The 20,348-nt window shown below is 39.4% G+C and overlaps 1 protein-coding gene across 6 annotated transcripts in view; it reads left to right on the top strand.

The window, feature by feature from the left end:
• Positions 1 to 20,348, top strand: part of dmd (dystrophin) — a 493,723-nt gene that overhangs the window by 169,080 nt on the left and 304,295 nt on the right. For 5 of the 6 annotated variants that reach the window (XM_048268223.1, XM_048268225.1, XM_048268222.1 and 2 more), the window contains one exon: positions 2,572 to 2,784. In XM_048268223.1, the coding sequence (XP_048124180.1) occupies positions 2,572 to 2,784 (213 nt within the window). Of the gene's footprint in view, positions 1 to 2,571; positions 2,785 to 3,396; positions 3,418 to 20,348 lie in introns of those variants that run through there. The other variant, XM_048268226.1, reaches the window with a different exon arrangement.

Below are 20,348 nucleotides of genomic sequence, written 5' to 3'. Positions count from 1 at the left end.
TACAGATTTAGAAATAGATTTTTATTACCATGATGATCTTGGTTGGAAACAACGTGAGTAAAATCGCCAAAATAGCCTAGTGACTCTTTTACAATCTAGCAAACCAAAGTTTATTATGTCCCTTTCTTTGGGCTGATTTCTGAAATTGTGTTCCTGAACATTTCTAGCATGTGAGTTAAGAGTAAGAGTTACCTTTGATTCAATACTGGAGGCTAGGGCTGTCACTTTTGTGAAATCACGTTAGATTTTTGAGACATAGATGTTCATTGAATCGATTGTAAAATCGATTTTCTGTGTCTAAAGACGTTTCCATTTTCAACGGCAAATATAGGCCAATCCACTGACAACTAACAGGCATTAGGACGAACGTAAAGAGGGAGCTTGAAGACACACAAGCCAGCAATATTTCTGATGATTTATTGGCGTGAAGTTTCGTGCACAATGACAAACAGGAGTGCAGCATTCTCGAAAAACAATAAGCAGAGTGGACTTCCATAACATCAGTGAAAAAACTGCAGGCTTCAACGTGGCTGTTTACAATTAAAAATGTCAAACAAATTTTGCCAACGTAGGAACTCACGACTGCACAGTTTGCATACCGCTTTGTCCTTCTCCATAGGTCACCCAAAACCCGAAGTGCTTCCATATTGAACTTCTCAAATTATTAGGGCTTATCAGTCGCCTCTCTCATGTCGCACAGGTTGATCGCGTTGTCCTCCATTTTTTGGCAAAACACCAGCAGCACAGCAGCCGATTGAAACAGCTGTTTCCGGTGTGTGAAATTGGTGGGAATTTTCTTTTTAGCTTTTGCAATGCCTACTGCACTTTAAGAATTCTTTATTTTCTTTTGCTGCTTGTGTGGTCAAAAATATCCAGGCAACACTCAGGCCCCCTACTACAACCGCTGGTAGGGGGCCCCAAGCAGCCGCCTACCTATACCTCTATGTTAAGACTGTCACTGATATTAAGTTGTCATAAGCAGCCTTCATTGGTTTGGAAATGGACATGTGTAATGACATGTTGCTTCACATTTCTGTTTCTAATTAAAAGTGAATTATGAGCCTGGTAACCACTTAGCTATCTGAACGGAATGCGTTTCAGTCGGCTCACATATCATGTGCTTGGAAACAAACATGCTTACATGCTTGGAAAACAAATTATTGAAGTCTCACCAATTCCATGCTGCAAAGGCAAAGTAGTAGACTAGTCTTTATATTCTTGTCCATGTACCAAATCACATTGATTGCAGCCTATGTTAAAGAGCCCTCTCACCAATCTTGAGTTTAAAAATGGTCAGTAGTGGGAACCGGATAACTCTCTTGTGTCTCTCCTCCGCGCGCAAGATGTATTCCCAATTTAGTGGAGTGAGTAAAGTTAGATTTGTTACGTAGTGGAGATTAAGAGAACCCAAAAAATATCATCCTTGTTTGTAACATGGTGTTGGTGCATTTTGACATTGTAAACATTATCGAGGAAGAGTGAAACGCTGTTTGCAGTAAAGCTACTATTATATATTTACTGTATTGGTTGAATGTGGATGACCCCTCTGTCCTTTGGTGCCCTACACACAGTGCGTGATGCACGTGGTGGGAGTGGCGGCACTGACTACATAGATACAACAAACATACAAGGTACATAGACAAGGTTACATAACAGACAAAAGAAAAGAAAACACATACTGTGGGTGCATGGACAAAGCAGAGGCAAAGCTAGAGACATGAGCAATGAAAGGGAGGGGAAAACTGGGAAAGTCTGTTTAACAGGAAAAAGCAAGAAAGATGGTAAAGATGGTAAGGTCAGGAGAACAACTTTTCTCTTACTGCATGTGAATACACTGTTTAAGTTAGTAAACTGGAAGACTTACTGTGCGAACACATCGCTTAGACGGACAAACTTTATACTTACTACGCGTGAACACGTGATTTAAACTCGTAAACTAAAAGACTCACTGTGTGCGAACGTTTACACAAATGTCCGTATGTTTTCGTAATGAACTTAGGCATAGGCATCCCTGCACACGTGTGTGGTGAGGAATCTTTAACTGCACAAGGCATAAAGGCGACTAAAGCCAATCATCCGCGTTTGTTTTCTAAACAAAGCAATATCACTCACGCAGCCAAGACTGAAAGCAAATATTCCATCAGTGTTGTATTAATCCCATGCATATAATTTTGGCATTGTACTGTATTGTTTTGAACTTACATATCTATTGTCACATAATAAAAATCACTATTGCCTCTAATGCAACTCTATGTTCTATGCTGAAGTTATGTGAGTGTGGTAGGTGCTGAACTGCTTTTGGCTAATGTCTGTTTGATGGGCGGTGCTTAGCGATAGTTCAGATAATGACACTACCTCAAACTATTTAATATATTTGATGATTTTGAACAATAGGTTATCTTTCAACCATGCAAGATTAGATGATCTACATCATCTAATGAGTGACCATAAATCCTATACAGCAATTGTTATCCTGTTAACCCAGCATGTTATATAAATGTCAATAAAGAGACTTTAATGTGAGTTTGGTCATGGTTCTCTGACTAAAATTCTGTACGTATGTGTGTTTAGGGGCTTAAGAGTACTCTGCAAGACCACCAGACTGAGGTGGACTATCTGACATCTACAGTGGAGCAGGTGTTCCAGAAAGCTCCTCCAGAGATGTGTCAGCGCTATCGTAACGAGATGGATGCAATCATGACCCGCTGGAAAAGCCTAACTGTGCAGCTAGATGAGCACTCATGCAAGATACAGGAGCATATAAACCAGCTGTCACAGTTTCAGGTTTGTGTGTGTGTGTGGTGTGTGTGTGTGGGGTGGGGGGGGCTGAGATCCTGTCTCTTTCAGTGAAGTTACTAATGCCCTTGTGCCATAAGCGGAGGGAGCGGGGGGGCAGGGGGGGGCGGTTTGGCCAAATCTATCTTGATTCATTTTTGTATTTACGATGCTTATTTGTACTGATTGCTGGGGGAAAAAATAATAACAAAATGCTTCTAAAGATGCCACTGGTCCGTAATATAGAGTGCGCTCACAATGGGAGTTAGTCTGTCATGCTGCTAAATAGCCCGCACTTTCTTCTTCTGTAATTGCTGCGTGCGTTTGTTGGGCTATTATTCTATCTCCTGCTCAAACAAAAGATGTGTGCATTAAGGAGATTTTGATAATGTGTTTACAAACTTTACTTTACAGAAAATTGTAGATAGCCTATTGTCGAGCAGTTAATGGGATACTGCGCAGTTGGGAAGTTATGGTGGGCTAACTTGGTGTGAATACACAGGGGAAATTCTCTCTCTTCTCTCTCGTTGTTGAGTTGCCTGATGGTGCGCACAGTGCGTACGCCGGACACCTGTAGGCGCGCCTGATCACTAAAGTTTGCATCGTTGCAGACCTTGGCTGCCCCGATGCACAGACTAAAAGGTAAAAAAGCCTCTACCTTATCCGAACACAACACGCGAAACACAACTTCAAGAGACAAGAAGATAGGCTAGGTCGACAGGACATTGCCTACGAACACTGTTAGTGTCAGCAGAGTTACTGCTTCAGTGTGTTGCCAAATCTTGTAAAAAATAAATAAAAGAAAGTTTAGCATGCATGGACAGTCCTCTTTCAACCCAGATAAAGAAAACAAGATGCATCAGCCTCGAATAAGCACAATATGAAGTGGACTAAGTAAAAACATGATGTTGGGATAAACGCTGACAGTATATAGGGCTCCCTCTATAGTGAACCAATAGCTCCGCCCCTGCTTGTGCTGTTAATCCCAAGAAATGCACTGCCGATGATAACTTATAATAATATTTCTTCTTAGTTGTTCAGGGCCCAGTTTCCCAATAACGACGGAGACGCGCTCTTACGAGGGTTTTCTACGATTCATCATACGATCGTTCGTTTGGTTTTTCCGACTGTTTCCCAAACATGCTTGTAGCGTGAAGATACTCTTAAGGGGAGCTGTCCACGTTAATAGTTCTGAAATATCCTCTAATTTGATGGTGAAGACAGGTGACTGCACGTCACAGATATAGGCCTACCGCTTAAACTTCGGATCTACACATTAATTCACATCAATACGAAAATAGAAACACTTTGACATCTGCATGTAAGCATCCCAAGTAGGTTATATACCACACACAGACATAAATAATTGTACTTATTTAAGATTAGATTGTTGCACCATGCAATAATTTTTCGTGTGTCACTTAAGAACACGTTTGAAGATAAGAAAGAAGTCAATAAAGAAAGTGAGGAAATGTGTAGGCTTAGATTTTGATGCAGTAGGCTAGGCCTACAGAGTAAACCACATTCCTTTCCAAACCACATTCCTTTCTCTGCTTTTACCTCATAGGCCTAATAAAATATAGCCTTCACTTAGCAAAGATAATGGCAAACTATTCTGGTAACGTCTCGTTTCATAACTTGATTGCATTTTTGTCCGCTTTTCATCACATTATTATGACCATTAAATGTAGGCTATGCTATTTTGCACGCTAAAATCTGATTCATCACAGGTAAACACAATAAAGAATGGGAACGTAAATTGGATTATGTATTCTAAGTTGTAATTTCTCTGTATGTCCTGTTGGTGACCTTAGTGAGAAGTACTGTTTAGACGCTCTTAGCCGGTAACGAGAACTCTGGAGCACTCGTAGATCTACGAGTGTTTTCACGACGCTCTTAAGCTACGATGGTTTCGGGAAACAGTCGGCAAATCTTAAGACGTTCGTAAGAGGGACTTTACGACGCTCTTAGGCTTAAGATGCTTTCGGGGAACTGGGCCCTGCTCTTCTAATTGCTGAATAAATCATTTTTGCATACTGTTGTGCATAAGACTTGGAAAGCTCCTTTCCTACATACTGGAGGAGAAATTAGTGACCCAAATAATGTAGGGTAACGTAGCTCTCTTTATACTGAAAACAATACCAACTAAATTGTTTGATCTTAATATAAGATAAATTAGATTGGATTCAACTTTATTGTCATTGTGCAGAGTAAAAGTACAAAGACACCAAAATGCATTCAAAAAAGCAGAAAAGTGCAATGTGATATATGAAGTATAGACAGGTGGTGCATAGACAGTACAGGATATATAGTGCAGTGTAGACAGTAGTATACAGTTGGTTTACAGAAGGTGGTTTATAGTAATATAAATTAAGTAGAAATGCAATTCCAAGGAATTACCAGTGCATGAAAATGCAAAAGTTGTGATGTAAAATATCATGTATAGTTAAAATAGATAATACAGAGATGGTTACTACGGTGATGCTAGGATAGACATGGTGGTTGCATAGCTTAATAAAAGTTGATAGTTTAAAAGTAGACCGTTTAAAAGTTGAATGTAGATAGTTTAGAATTTGTTGATAGACAGCTAGTTTAATAGATAGATGGTTTAATGGTAGTTTAAAAGTAGACTGTTTAAAAGTTAAATGTATAGTTTAAAAGTTGTTGATAGACAGCAAGTTTAATATATAGATAGTTTAATGATAGTTTACAAGTAGACCGTTTAAAAGTTGAATGTAGATAGTTTAAAAGTTGTTGATAGACAGCTAGTTTAATAGATAGATAGTTTAATGATAGTTTAAAAGTAGACCGTTTAAAAGTTGGATGTAGATAGTTTAAAAGTTGTTGATAGACAGCTAGTTTAATAGATAGATAGTTTAAGGATAGTTTAAGAGTAGACTGTTTAAAAGTTGAATGTAAATAGTTTAAAAGTTGTTGACAGACTGAAAGTTTAATGAATGTGGATATTCAAATAGTTTAATGGCTGTGTATAGGTAGATATTTGACGATAACTAAAAGTTGGAATGGCTCTAATGTTTGCTAGCAGTTATGCTAACAATTTTAACTATGGTAACAATGCTAACCATGCTACTTAGCTAACTTAGCTAATGTTTTCTAGCAGTTTTACTAACAATGCTAACTATGTTAACCATGCTACTTAGCTAACTTAGCTAATGTTTTCTAGCAGTTTTGCTAAAAATGCTAACTATGCTAACTAGCTACAGTGTGTAGGAGTCATAGCTGATGACAAGTGTTGACATAGTTGATGACAAGTTAAAAGTTGTTGATAGACAGCTAGTTTAATAGATAGAGAGTTTAACCCTCTATACCCCGTAGCGGCCGTCGACGGCCGTTCTATATTCTCCTGTAACGGTCGCGGCCGGCCGCAATTCTTAAAGAGACATCTGCTTCAGCGTTAGTGGATACATAAACACCAGACTTTTATTTTGACACACTTAAATGGCTAGGTCGCTATTGACATTTCTCCGGTATTTTTGAGTTTAGCCTGTTAACTGACCGGCTGAGGACTTACGGTGCCTCTGAAGTTATGGCTTCTAACATTGTTAAACAAGCGTCTGCGTCTTTTCTCATTAGATGAGATAGTATTGATGTGCATCCACCATGTTTTGATGTAAGTGACAATCATATTGATGTAAGAAAATGACAAAATAAAAACATGAAAGTGTAATATATTTAACGTTAGCATCCTCCCGTTTGTCATGACTGACTTAGCTGCCTCTCTGGCATAAAAAAAATTGTATGGCTGTCACTGAAAGTCAGTTTGAGTTTAGCTAGCACCAGCAAAATATAGGCATAATTCAGTGATGGGTCATGCCTAATGGCCTAACAATAAAGTTTATGATAAACCCATGCCAGGCTTATTTGCAGTTATATCTTAACACATAACATTAACATTACCCCTTTCTGGCATGTACAGTGGGCAGTGCTTTGACTTGGCCAGCTTCCCTCGCGGTCTGCGCGTGGGATCACGCGGCATCACGCGACTTTAATTTGTATTTTTCCAGTGACGCTGCAACGACGCTGCAACAACCGGCAGAGGTGTCTCGGAAAAAGAAATGGAGCTGGAAAACCCTACACAGACTTCACTACAGACTTTAGCAGACTGGTTTAGAAATAATAGACATCATCGTTTAGACATCATTTGGACAAAATATAGAGCATATTAACCTCCGTTGCTCAGCCAAATGCCTTCCTGTTACGTCCTGTTATCGCGGAGTTACAGGCGATAAACGATTTTTGATGGTCACAAGTTTACTTCATTAGCGTTTATTTTTTTGATTATTAAAGAGTGTTTTTCATTTAAAGGCATGACTTCGTGCTTATTCAGAAGAGCATTTAGTGCTCTCCCCAATCCCAGACGTTCACATTGCATGTTTGTTTGTATGGATGCAACCGCGAGATACACTTATACCGTGGGTGCTCCGTCTCTCGGGCACCCACTGAAAACATTGAGCACCCACGTGTGCCAGCTTACAGTCCCGGCTAGTGTTGCACGGTGTATCGATACTAAAAAGGTATCACAATGCCTTCACGCAAAAAACGATACGATTTCCGACGTTTTTAGAATCGATACTTTGTTAAAATAATAACGTTCTGTGTCCGTGAACTGCTGCTCTCACTGCTCCTTGCACACATCTAGGCAAGTGGGCGTGTCAAGCAGGCAGCTCTGAGTGAGTGAGTGCGCAGGCAACGTCAACATAGTCTTTCCCGACAGTCTTCGGCCTTGTGGATAAAACAAAAGGTGAAATCTGGAACTATGTCAGATAGCCTACATCGCGAATAGTGAAGGCAAGCCATCAGGTACACAGAGGCCCGTTTGTAAAATATGTTTCAAAGCAGTAGGCTACGCATGGAACTTGGCTAAACACCTCGCAGACATATCCCAAAAATGATAAAGAGTTCAAAGAACGACAGGTTAACGGATATAGAAAACACGACTCGGTTAGTGCCAAGTTCTTCTCTTCTGTTTTAGTCTAGCCTAAGTGAAACGAGTATGGTTCTCTGGGATAAAGCGAACCATCCTTCATCAATGAATTTTGACGTGCCATATCAAGCTGTAATCATTTTGACGAGACATAACGAGCTGTAATCATAGGGTGCTAACGTGATGAAAGCGCAATGTTCACGCCAGAATAACATTACCATAACTTGTAAACAATCTATTTCATGTTCGGTCAGTACTATTGGTAATATTTGTCATGGCATGTAGACTGCAATTTGTTCAATAATTATTGCCCAGATGTAGGATAGGCTACCCGAAATGCACTAAATAAAGCCCACAGCATATAATACCACCAAAGCGTGTTGGGTCCTAATAATAATAGTGGGTTATTGTTACGTGAGCAAATCATGTTATCAAAGAAATAGACGTCATGTAGGAATGCACACATACATATTGCATATATCCATAGTACACTGGGCGCAAAGAAGATTATCCTCACATTTTTTCCCTAAAGTTGCAACTGTCAAGGAAATCAGGAAGGCCTAGGGTAGACTATACTGTACATCAGATAGCCTAAAGATTAGCCCCCTCTGCATAGCATTCAGTGATTTGCATACAGTAATTTCAACACTGACCTTGATCTAGCCTAGTTTGGCTATTTAAAGCTACTTTATTGCCAAAACACAACACAATGTAAATGAACTATAACAAACAATAAAGGACTTAGTCATACAATGTAGGCCTACTATTTTACTGACTATAAAAAATAATAATTATGTAGGAAGTTTAGAACCCAGAATTGACCTGCACACTACAAAAGTGCACGGAATTCAACACAAATGACTCAATACACTTGGAGGAGGTATGAGTCCTTTCTTTTCCAGATATCTTAGGATTTCGCCGTAGTATCGTTTCAGTATCGAGCATCGTGATATTTATGGCAGGTATCGTATCGAAGTCATAATTTTGGTATTGTGACAACACTAGTCCCGGCTAAATTTATATTAATTTAAAATCAAACATCGCAGTTTATGTTAAATTCAGCATCTCTCATAATGTGATTGGATATGTTGCTGTCAATTCCCTACTCCATATACTAACCACCAATGAGAGCGGCCTCGAAAATTCCTGACACTTCCCATCTGAAGAATTAACGCTAAGGCTTTGTCGGGTCTTCAGCCCCCAATGTTTAAAATGTATATAGCCCTGAATATCATTTTAAAAGTAGTCTGACAAAGCTTATTGTTTTGTGACACAGCTAAACACTGGTACCTCATAGAACGTCTATAACATAGCCTAGGTGGTCGCAACTCACAAAAGTAAAGCAGATAGAAAGAACTCCATGCGCACAGGTGCTTTATGATTGTTGGCTTCTGATGGTATCTTGCTAATTCACTGAACACACAAATGGTATTGCCTCCTTGTCTGAGCTACTACCAGGCCTATGGTTTTTAAAAGTCAGATGTTTCCTGACAAAGACATTCGAAAATTAAGAATGTCTATGTAACGGGAGCAGGAATTATGCTACTGACCCTTGAGGTACAACAACAGACACACTGGATATATATAAAACTCAGTTTTATTACAACATTAACAAAAAGGCATATAAAAACACACACAATACATATATGTATAAGTAACTAGGTCCTGATGCTTCAAACCAGTGTGGAAGATCTAGAGAAAGTAGCTAGTTAACTACTTCAAACCAGTGTGGGGGATCTAGGGATGGCAGCTAGTTAAATGTCAGCAGCTACAAAATACTGTTTTAAACCAGTGTGGAAGATCTAGGGCTAGTAGCCAGTTAACTACTTCAAACCAGTATGAAAGATCTAGGGATAGCAGCTAGTTAAGTGCAAGCAGCTACACAATACTGCTTTAAACCAGTGTGGAGGATCTGGCGCCCTCTAGAGGGGAGAGAAATCATATAGTCACAGTTACTCTAACGCAGGTAGGCCTATTACTAGCGATTCACACTCGTGCACAAAATCACATCACACGCACCCACAAAAGATCACACTATTGTGAAAACAAGGGCAGAATAGCCACAAAATGTAAATAGTAGAAGTATTCAATCGAACTAGCACAACACGTTAATCCAAAGGGTGACACGCACACACAGTTAATTGCTACTACGTTAAAGTCCTGTTTACACAATGGATTTCCCCACCCTGCACACACTCCTAAAGAAACTGTAGCGAGCAGCCTGACATTCTATCTTAACTATGGCCAGCCTAGTAACACACAATTGTTTGTACAGAGGATGAATGAATAGTCCAGCAACCACTCACCAACCCCAGCCCACAGTTCGTAATCCACAACACAGAACCAGGAAGTCGCCACGCCTCTCGCCTCCTTGTCACTCGCACTGAAACAGGGTAGCTTTGGCGCCTCGTCACGCCAATGCTCCTTCTTGAATGTCAACAGTCGGCACTCCACCTGAACTGCGAGGAGGAGGAAGTGAATCAGCAAAGTAGCCACAATAAATCGCGGGGTAAAACCCACTCACAAGACAACGGCACAATTACTTTCCTTCACGTGAAGAATCGGGTGCGTTGGATAATCCTTTCGCGGCCCTCACGGTGTCCGAACGGATGTTTGGTCAATTCGCCGTTGTAGCTGGGAAGTCAGAGGTGGTAATCCCGACGCCTCGCTCTCGTGGGTTGCGGTGCGTGGAAGTATCCGGGCGCCTGTTGCAGATAAAGGAACGCACCGATGAGAGGGCCCAGTCAGCTTTATCCCTCCAGCCACCAATCACGGGTCTTGTCAATTGTCTCCATTATCGGCAGCACCTGTGGAGGAACGTCTCACAAGCATACACACACACATGCACAAACCCCGCCCCCAGACAATTCATTCGACATTTTGACTGTAGAGCCCCGCTACATTTATTAACTTGAAAAATACACTAATTTTTGCAAACTCCCTTCATTCAACCCTTGAAGACATCGCGGTCTGGTGCGCTATCAGTGTTGCGCGGGTTTGGTCACAAACCCGACCGCAACTCAGACCGCGAATATTAATTAGGACAAAATTATACCCGACCCGCATATTTACAAAATGTGTGCTTTTGGTTATAGCCTGCATGCAGTGTGACAGTAGTCCATTTCTGTAAAACAAAATAATTTATTTCCGAAACTTTATGCAGTAGAACTACACGCAGTAGGCATGCAGGACATAATGTTTGCGCAGGAGAAAGAATGAGAATAAGAGCGCAAGCACGCACGCAACCACCAAGGATTAGAACACTAGGATAAGATTTGAAGGCCATGGACTGGACATACATCTTTCTTTTGAAAACAGAAATGGTGAGGCAAGGTATAGGCAAGAGAGATACATTGCTGGTCAAAACGTTAGCGTAAGAACTGGTTTATAATGCTGAATGAAGCACAAAGCACATTTACTAAAGCACATGCACTGTTTAAAGTCACAAACACAACAAACTAAGGTAACTTTATGCATGCATAACCTATACATACCGGGTAGGATATGGCTGTGTAGTCTGTGCCATAACATTTATTCCTGCAGGCTGCCCTGCTTTGGCTGTCAAACTTTTAAATGGCTTCGCAAGAAGTAGGTAGGCATACATAGACCATAACTTGTACTACAGTCATCTTCTTTAAGAACTTTTCCCAATATTTTCCCATAGCCTATATCGCTTCCTGAAGGGGTGTCTTTATTATTTTAACCTCGCGTCTTCAGCTTCTTTACTGTTGACTTTACTGTATTGATGCTTTACTGTATTGATGCTAGCCTTCTTGTGATATTTTAACTAGGCCTATTTGTAGAAAATATATATTTAATTAATTTTAACTGACCCACCCGCAAATGACCCGAATATCATTAAAATATTTTGTTTATGACTCATAACATGGGTGACCAGGTGAAGACCGCAACACTGTGCCTATGTAGATCGCTGCATTATTTAATTTCTCAGAATTTAGGTCTACTAGGCCTACAATAATGTCATCACCAAATACATCTTTTATTTTTAGTTGACTAACCACAAAGAGTAGCATAGGCCTACTGTGCACAGTGCACTGACGACTGTAGCAGCCCAAGGTAACCAGTTGTTGTAGATGAGAGGCAACCCCTTGTTTCAGATAGCCTGGACAACATGTTACCTGGGTGTTGCCTACGTTATTAATTAATAGTAGCCTACAATAGTTAATTGATTCGCTTAACATATTAGTTGGCTCAAAGAGTAGGGAATCAGGATGGAGAGAGTCTCGCGTGTGTTGCTTTTGGCGGATCAATCCAGTTTAATGCTGGTTTTCAAAACATATATTTTTTACATGTCTTTTGTCCGAAAGGGCTGTAATGTAGCCGAAGCCATGGCATATGAAAAAGTTTACTTCAAACCGCCTAAAACAACTTGTTTGTGAATGTCTGACAACTGCTGCAGCATGCACGCCAAGAAGGAAACCAGTAGGTGGAGAAACCAGAAGGCACACAACACCGAACGATTTTAAGGCTATTTCGCATAGGCTACTCAATGGTGCTATTTCACACGCATTATATTATGCACACCCCACTCATCGGGGGTTAGGTGGAAGGTGTTAATAGACGATTGGTAGCCTACAGTGGACTAGGGCTGTCAAAATTGCTCAAAAAATGACGCTCAATATCCCCTCTAAAATAAACACATGTATTCGAATATATTGGAATATCTAGGCTATATTATTTTATGCATTATGTCAGTGACGCCGCATCATGTCATCTGTATTTAACTTTTTGTATGGTTATTGCTTGACAGGGGGGATCCCAAGCAGCTTTCAGCCATAAGGCATTTCCTAATTCACCCGACACTGATATTCAAAATGTTGAAACTATTTCGGCATAGCCTATAAGCAGTTTAATTAAATGTAATGTTAGTTGTAAACAAACGGGCTACTTGGTGAGGCTTGGCCTCACAGATAGGCCTATTAACTGACCACCCGATTCACGTTGGCTGGGGGGCAGGGGGGGCCTTCAGACATTTGTTCCCAAGGGTCTATGAATTGTTAATCCGGCCCTGCCCCCAACTAACGCAACTTTCCACCTCTGAGACAGCTTAAAAAGAAGTCTAGAGGACTCCTAACTCACTGACCTACTTTACTGTAGGCTGCGCAAACCACACCACAGGCCTTTTTTTAAGCCTGCATTCGAGGCAGGCCTTCTGTTGAAGAATTTTATATAAATCCTGGGCGCTAACAGTAATCCTCCTACCCCGCCACCACAGCTGTGGATAGTGTGGCATGCTCACGCTTTATGTCTCCTTCTTGCAAACTAGGCCTATAGCCCAACCATTTACGCCTTCAAAAATAACAACTTGCCAGATATGCCTTCATATCTTTGGGCTTCATTCAGCATTTTGTTCTTCCACTGCAAATTACTCTTCTATATTTGCTGCCTGCTGCATCCTTTCTGTTTGTATTGTTTAGAAAAAGTTGGATCGCCTTGAGTTAATGCATTAAACATTGTTTGCTGGTAACCAGCCACAAATAGCCTACAGATTCTTGCGTGGCGTAAATTCTCTATTCTGTCCAAAATGTGCCCGCTTCTATAGGCTGGCCAAGTGCGTAATTCTTTATGCATAAAGCAGATGTATTTGTTTATTGTACAGAAAATAAAAATAACCTGTCAAGCAGTCAATTGACTTGCAGTCAATAAGTAGGGCAAATTACTTAAACCAAAACGTGGGTCATAGTTGTCTAAGCCTCTGCTGTCAGGCCAAACCCATGAACAAAGACGATTGATATCGGCAATAGAGTTTTTTTGGCTAAACAAGCTCACAGCCAAACGAAGTCATAGCACTGAAGGGAGAGGCAACTGGCATGTGATCTCCCACGGGCCAATGGATGTACAAGTTTTCTCCTGTTTTGTTTTGTCAAGTTGCAAAATGCTATTCGCTTTAACAAATTTTTATGATAGTATGAAGTACTTTTGTATAGGGTACTATCTTAATTGTTTTATACTCAATACTTGACCAATGGCTATTGCATCTGTCTATTGAAAGTGAGAATGTGGCATGTGATCTACTGTGTAGGCTTCATAAAATACAATAAACAGATTGCTAATGGCCTACATGGGGTGCGTTTCCCGTACAACTACGGAGGTTAGCTTTTTACTAACAGGATGCATCGTTCAACTAACCAACATGTAAGTTACGACTGTTTCCCAAAACTGTTGTACTTACATAGTACTGTAAGTTTAGACCATGATAGTTTCCAAACTTCAGTAGTCTGGTCTAAGGTGGTTAATGACGTTTAGTAGCACGTGAACGGGCACCTGCACATACTTCTGTGGCGCATTGCGTTAAAGCCGGCAGATGACAGCCACCGTTGCACAGCAGTTACCAGTCCCCTGTCCAAGAGTTAGAATCTGACTGATTTTGACAACAATATTGACATCGTTGTTTACCTAAGTTTATCTTTTGTGCAGATCATATTATCAAAATCAGAATCCGCCTTCTTGGCTTGGTTTGCGTAAACTCCATGAAAATCAAAGGCTACATATTCTCAGCTGACTCGTCAAAAAAGTGCACCACCTTATTATTATCTGCAGTGTGACTTTTACTTACGCGCACATGGCTGCAAATTTACTTTTAATTTATGTATTTTCTGCCTTGGGCATTTTAAAATATGGATATATGGTGGTTAGAAGTGTAAATATCAATTAGAAACCTAAATATATTTATAATTATTAATTTGCAAACAAATAACTGGCGTCAGTGACGACTTTGACATGAAGATCCCTGGAACTATGCTTCTACTAGCATTCTACCACAGGTTGAGAGGTGTAGTTGTAACTACACAACTTTACGATAGTGGTTGCGAACGTTCGTTGCTACTATGGTTTTGGGAAACACTAACGTAGTGTAACGATGCATTGGACTAGGCCTATGTAAGTTCCACATATGAATGTAATTCTGCGGCATAAAGTAGATGTATTTGTTTATTGTACAGAAAAATAAAAATGACATGTCAAGCAGTCAATTGATTACATTGCAGTCAAAAAGTAGGGCACATTAATTTATCTACAGCCTCGTAATGCGCGACTGAAGTGGCCATTTGAAAGCTATGCCCACTGTACAGTAAAGCTAACATTATCATTATCCCACTTACTAGTGACTAATAAACTTTGGTTATTAGTCACTTACTGACTAATAACCAAAGCGGGAACCACCGTTGTGTTTTCTGCTTATGGATGTCAGGAAAATGTATTTGTATACAAGTAGGCCAATGTCTCGTCATCTTTGTGATTACAAAAAAGCCTGCTAATTTGCTCACTGATGTAACGTTAGTCTGAGACTCGTAATTTTAGCACAGGATAGGTTGAAGGTTAGTGAACGAGTGAACAGGTTCATTATCATCAACTGATCAAGTTTAGATAAATTATATAACATGATGTGCATATAAAACAAAACGTAAATCCATGTCATGTTTAACAGTCCCTGTTCTTGATGACATGCTTATCAAATGAGTCACGATTTCATGCGCTATGCTTCATATCCTCATCATTTTTTAGCTGTAAAGGCTCACTGTCCAGCTAAATCCCAAATAAGTGCAATATATGCCAGTCTATTTCGATGAAATCAGTACTCATAGTATCTTGTTTCCCAGCTTCTAATACAGAAAAATGTGAACCATATTTATAACTTTTTGTTAGTGAAAGACTTTGAGACTGTAAGTGAGTAGGCCTATGGCCGTCTATGGGAAACATGAATATATAATTCTTAATGGATTATATATCATTTGAAAGAGCCATTTCTAATCTTTAAACTGAAAGAAACTTACAATTGACACTTTTCATTAGATTTTTAGTTATTCTTGGTTATTTTAAATGTTTCTCAAATTGCCATTTTCTCTTAGAATTCCCAGGAATCTGGGGCATTGTTGTAGAATTCCACTGGGGTATAGAGGGTTAATGATAGTTTAAAAGTAGACCGTTTAAAAGTTGAATGTAAAAAGTTCAGTAGTTTAATGGGTTAAATTGTTTAACAGTGAATTATTGTAGTGAGGACTTTTATTTTGAAACAGTTTTGGGCAGAGGAAACAGTTGAAGAGATGTGTAGTCTTAAGAGACCCAGATTGTATGCTTAAAGCCTGAGACTGCAGGTGGCCTGAACACCTGGCATAGGATTCTAATTGCTTAATAGTCGTATTGTGATGTCACAATCACAATGTTAAGTCTATGGGGATTTTAAAAAAAGTTTTTAATTAATAGTTTAAAAAGTATAAAAGTTACAAAGTTGAAAAGACATAGCAACCTGGTCCGTTTGAAGACCTACGTTACAAAGTTTGAACGAAGTTTCTAAGTTAAACTAAAGAGAAATTGCGTACGGAAAAAGTGGTAAGCTTTTAATAAGAAGAAGCCTAGGAAGAACAGTACAGTGCATTTTCATGCACTGTAATAAGTTGCCTAGGAAGAACAGTACAGTGCATTTTCATGCACTGTGAATATAAATATGTGCAGTGTATTAGCAGTAACCTTATAAGAGCAGACTATAAATATGGCTATGTAGTATGAACAATGTGTACAGTATGTGCAGTAGCCTATAGTAGCAGTAACATTATAAGAGTAGTAAGAATAATATAGATATATGCAGTTTACAGAATATATTATAAGAAAAACAGAATAAATCTGGATATTTACTATGAACCATATATTATCTGCTGCTAGACTTTTAACTAAGACCAAGAAGAGAGAACACATTGCCCCTGTGTTAGCTGAACTGCACTGGCTCCCTGTTAGAATTGATTTTAAGGTTATGTTAATTACTTACAAAGCTCTGAATGGCATAGCACCTTCATATATCTCTGAGCTTTTTATATCTTATCAACCACAAATGAAATTTAGATCCTCTAATGCTAATCTTGCACCCAAAGTGCTCCACAAGCAAAATGGAGAAGATGCTTTTATCCATTATGCCCCAAAGCTATGGAACACCCTGCCTCTATACATCAAACAGGTGAGTTCAGTGAATATCTTTAAAAAAGACCTGAAAACATACCTGTATAAGAGAGCCTTTAGTTTATCTTATCTTGTAGTTGTAGTTAATCTTATCTTGTAGACTACTTTTTCAGATTATTCTACGTTTGACTGCTGCCATTACAGGAAATGGAGGAAACACAATTGCGCTCACTGGGGCGGTTCAGCGAAAATAGGAGGCGTGTTCCGGCGCAAACGTTCCCTGGTGATATTTTGCCATTTCAGAAAACATGCAAATTCAGATGCTATTTTAAGGGTGCATGCTTGGTCACAGGGGCGCCTGCAGGACTGAATGCTATGCACACCGATCTACAGAGACCCCCGTGCACACACGGAAACACTCAAAGCCTTAATAATATTTGTCCATTTCCCGGTTTTGTTTGTGTATTGGTTACCTAAAAAGTAGCCTATAAAGTATGGAAGAATATTAGACTCAAAAGTTTTGTACGTGTGTATCACGTTTTGAAACTGTAGAAATTATATTAACTGTAAAAATGATCTGTACAAGTAATTGTCAATATCACAAATGCCCTACAGTTACAAATCTATTCTACGGGTACGGATCGGTTTTACAGCTACAAATCATCCTACAGTTAAAAATATTTTACAATTACAAATATATTCTACAATTACACATCAATATTCTACGCACAAAAAGCTGCTCTACAGTTACAAATCTTTTCTACAGGTGTACAGACTTTTGCACCACCTTAGGGATGAGAAGTGTCTCATATGTATTGTGTGTGTGTGTAACAGGATTGTAACTGTAAAAATTATTTGTGATTTAACAAAAAAATAACACGAACAATTTTAAGCATTACTCATATGTCGTTCACTTACAAATATATTCCACAGGTATGAAATATTCCACAGTTGCTGTCTTTCAATTACGAAACTATTCTGCCATTACAAATCTCTGCTGCTCGCACAAGTATTTTCTACAAGTATACAAATCATTTTGAGACTGTTCTGGCGCTTGATCCTCAGGTTTGGTTAGCCAACCATGAATCTCAGTTCACTAACCAATCACAGAGCAGGAGCAGCGCTGTCGTCGTGGCTAGTTGTGTGGGTGCAACCAAACTTGGAGTCTACGCTTGGGGCATGCTAGCAGAGAATGTCTAATAAAAGAACGGGCTCCGATGCTAGTTTCCTATATTCCTTGAGGTACATTGATAGTTAATACAGCCAGTGTACCTGATACACGGGGCAAGTCGTTAACAAAATGTTTACCCTCTCTATCGGCAGTTTATCTTATCAGTATATCTGGCTGTTCCTAGGTAGTTAAGTTATCAATTTATTTACATTTCAAATGGGCGACTTCAGCTATGTTAATTACAGTCATCGTTTTACATTTCTGATGCTTTGTTAACTTTGATAATTTGCCAACTGTACCTGTGCAGATAAGCTAGGCTACTACAAATACAATCATGCTTTTCCAGAATGCTCTCTTTCTACATAGTGTCTCAGTGTGCATGTAAATATGCATCGTTGTTTTTGTCTAATCATGTAGCCTAAGCCAGTGTTTATCAAAGTGTGGTTCGCGAGCAGGCATACTAAAATATAATAGGCCTATAGATGATTTGTTTGCGATGTTGAACAACTTTTATGTAAATCCAAACAGTTCTGTAACACTGCCTATGTAAGATACGCCAGTTTAAATCATGAATCCTCTGACAATAAGCAAGGTAATAAGCAATGAGTAGGCCTACTTTTTTTTTTGTATAGCTAGGTGGTCTATGAGGTTTTTTTATTTATTGGTTAAGTGGTCCTTGTTCTGAAAAAGTTTGAGAAACACTGATGTAATATCTCTTATCAAGGGCCTTCAAGATCACTCCACTGGATCACTGGACCATTATCTACATCAGCATGGAGAACATGTAGCCTACCACTGAATAGAAAATACATCTCCTTCCCTCCTATATTTGTTCTTTAAAATGTGTTTCTTAGGTCTATTGTATTCTAGTCTTTGAACACCATTATTGTAGACTTCTCCCCTGTCCTGTCTGATAAATTTAAAATTGCATTTTTAAATATTATTCCCTAATGCTGGGATATGTGAACTTTAATAAATAGTTGTATTCATTAGGCTTACGTTTTTATCCAAAGCAACTTACAGTAGACATCAATTCTTACCAGAGCCAGTTTCTCAGAGCAAGTTGGGGATAGGTGCCTTGTGGCAGCTGAGAAACAAAATCACAACTTTTCTGGCTACTGCATATGGTGCACACATGTAGTTAAATATACAACTAGGAAAAATAGCAATCGTCATACAGTTTCTCATTGCATAGTTTATTCATTGAACAACTGGAACTCTGGTCACCGTCTGAAACACTGAAATTGTTGACTGTACGGCATTGAACTTGCAGAAAACAACACTAGATCAAGCCAAAACCATAATGGCTTTATTTCAGCGCTGCATTCATAGCTTCTTTGAAGGTGTCATACATTCTTGTCCCTAGGGGGAGTTTCAAAGTACAGTTGGCATTGCCCCTGCCAACAGACCATCCCGTCCAGAAGACCACCAGGTCTTTCAATGTCTCTAAAGAACCTGTAAGAATTAAAAGACAATATCAGAAAATCCTTTTGGTAGTAGTTCGTTTGTTATACAATGCTAGCCTGGTTAGCGCTTCGGACTTGTAACCGGAGGGTTGCCGGTTTGAGTCCCGACCAGTAGGCACGGCTGAAGTGGGATTTGAAGATTGGGATACATGCATAGACCAAATTTCCCTCAAGGGATCAAAAGAGTATATATACTTATACTATATACTTATAATACCACAAGAAAATAATATTTGTGATTTACTGAACAAAGTTATAACATTTCATACATCTGGGAGCTAACAAATGTGGAGGGCACTGTAAGCTATGTTACTGAATACAGTGTATGGCAAATGTAGTCATCACAATCACAAAAGATACTTTTGAAAAAATACTTTCTGCGAGTGGTTCAAGTACAGATCTCTCATCAAATCCAAATCACTCTGATCAGCCAGGTTTCAAAAATCTGGGGGATCTTAGGAAATATTTGTCATACCGCTTACAACGTATTGTCTGAGGTAGGCTGTGACACAGCATGAGTCTTCCATTTCATCTTCGCCAACCTCCGCCTCATCTGGTCAAACCACTCTTTTCAAAATCATCTGCAACAACAACAGTGCGCCCTGTTTGGAATACTATTGTGCACTGTACCATAGTCATGATGTACTTTATTCTGTCAGTTGTTTTCCTCCATTTACAAATTTACCTTTGCAAAAAGAATGTGAGAGGATGTGTCATGCTTGCCATGTTTAAATTGCCAAGCTTGAACATTAATACCTTAGGATCCATCAGAGATGAGGCACCTCGTGGGAACAGAACTCTAGCCAGTTCTGGCCGTTCTGTTATCATTGGGAGCACCCCAGTATCCTGTAGCCCTCTTTTAAGGCCTGCTTTTCCCGTCTGCCTATGACCTGTTAAACGTATCATAACAACAATATTTTAACCTTATGAAGAACACATTGGAACACCTACCCTCCTTCCCCCAACATTCTAAATCCCATATTGCTATGTAGCATAGTTATGTTATACACCATTTGGAAGCTTGGACACTTGGGAATCCATACATCATAACCTTGTTCATGTCATCTGTATAGTGCTTTTG

This window comes from Alosa alosa, chromosome 17, assembly GCF_017589495.1.
Source record: "Alosa alosa isolate M-15738 ecotype Scorff River chromosome 17, AALO_Geno_1.1, whole genome shotgun sequence".
In the NCBI taxonomy this organism is placed as follows: Eukaryota; Metazoa; Chordata; class Actinopteri; order Clupeiformes; family Clupeidae; genus Alosa; species Alosa alosa.
This window is presented reverse-complemented; position numbering and strand designations above follow the sequence as displayed.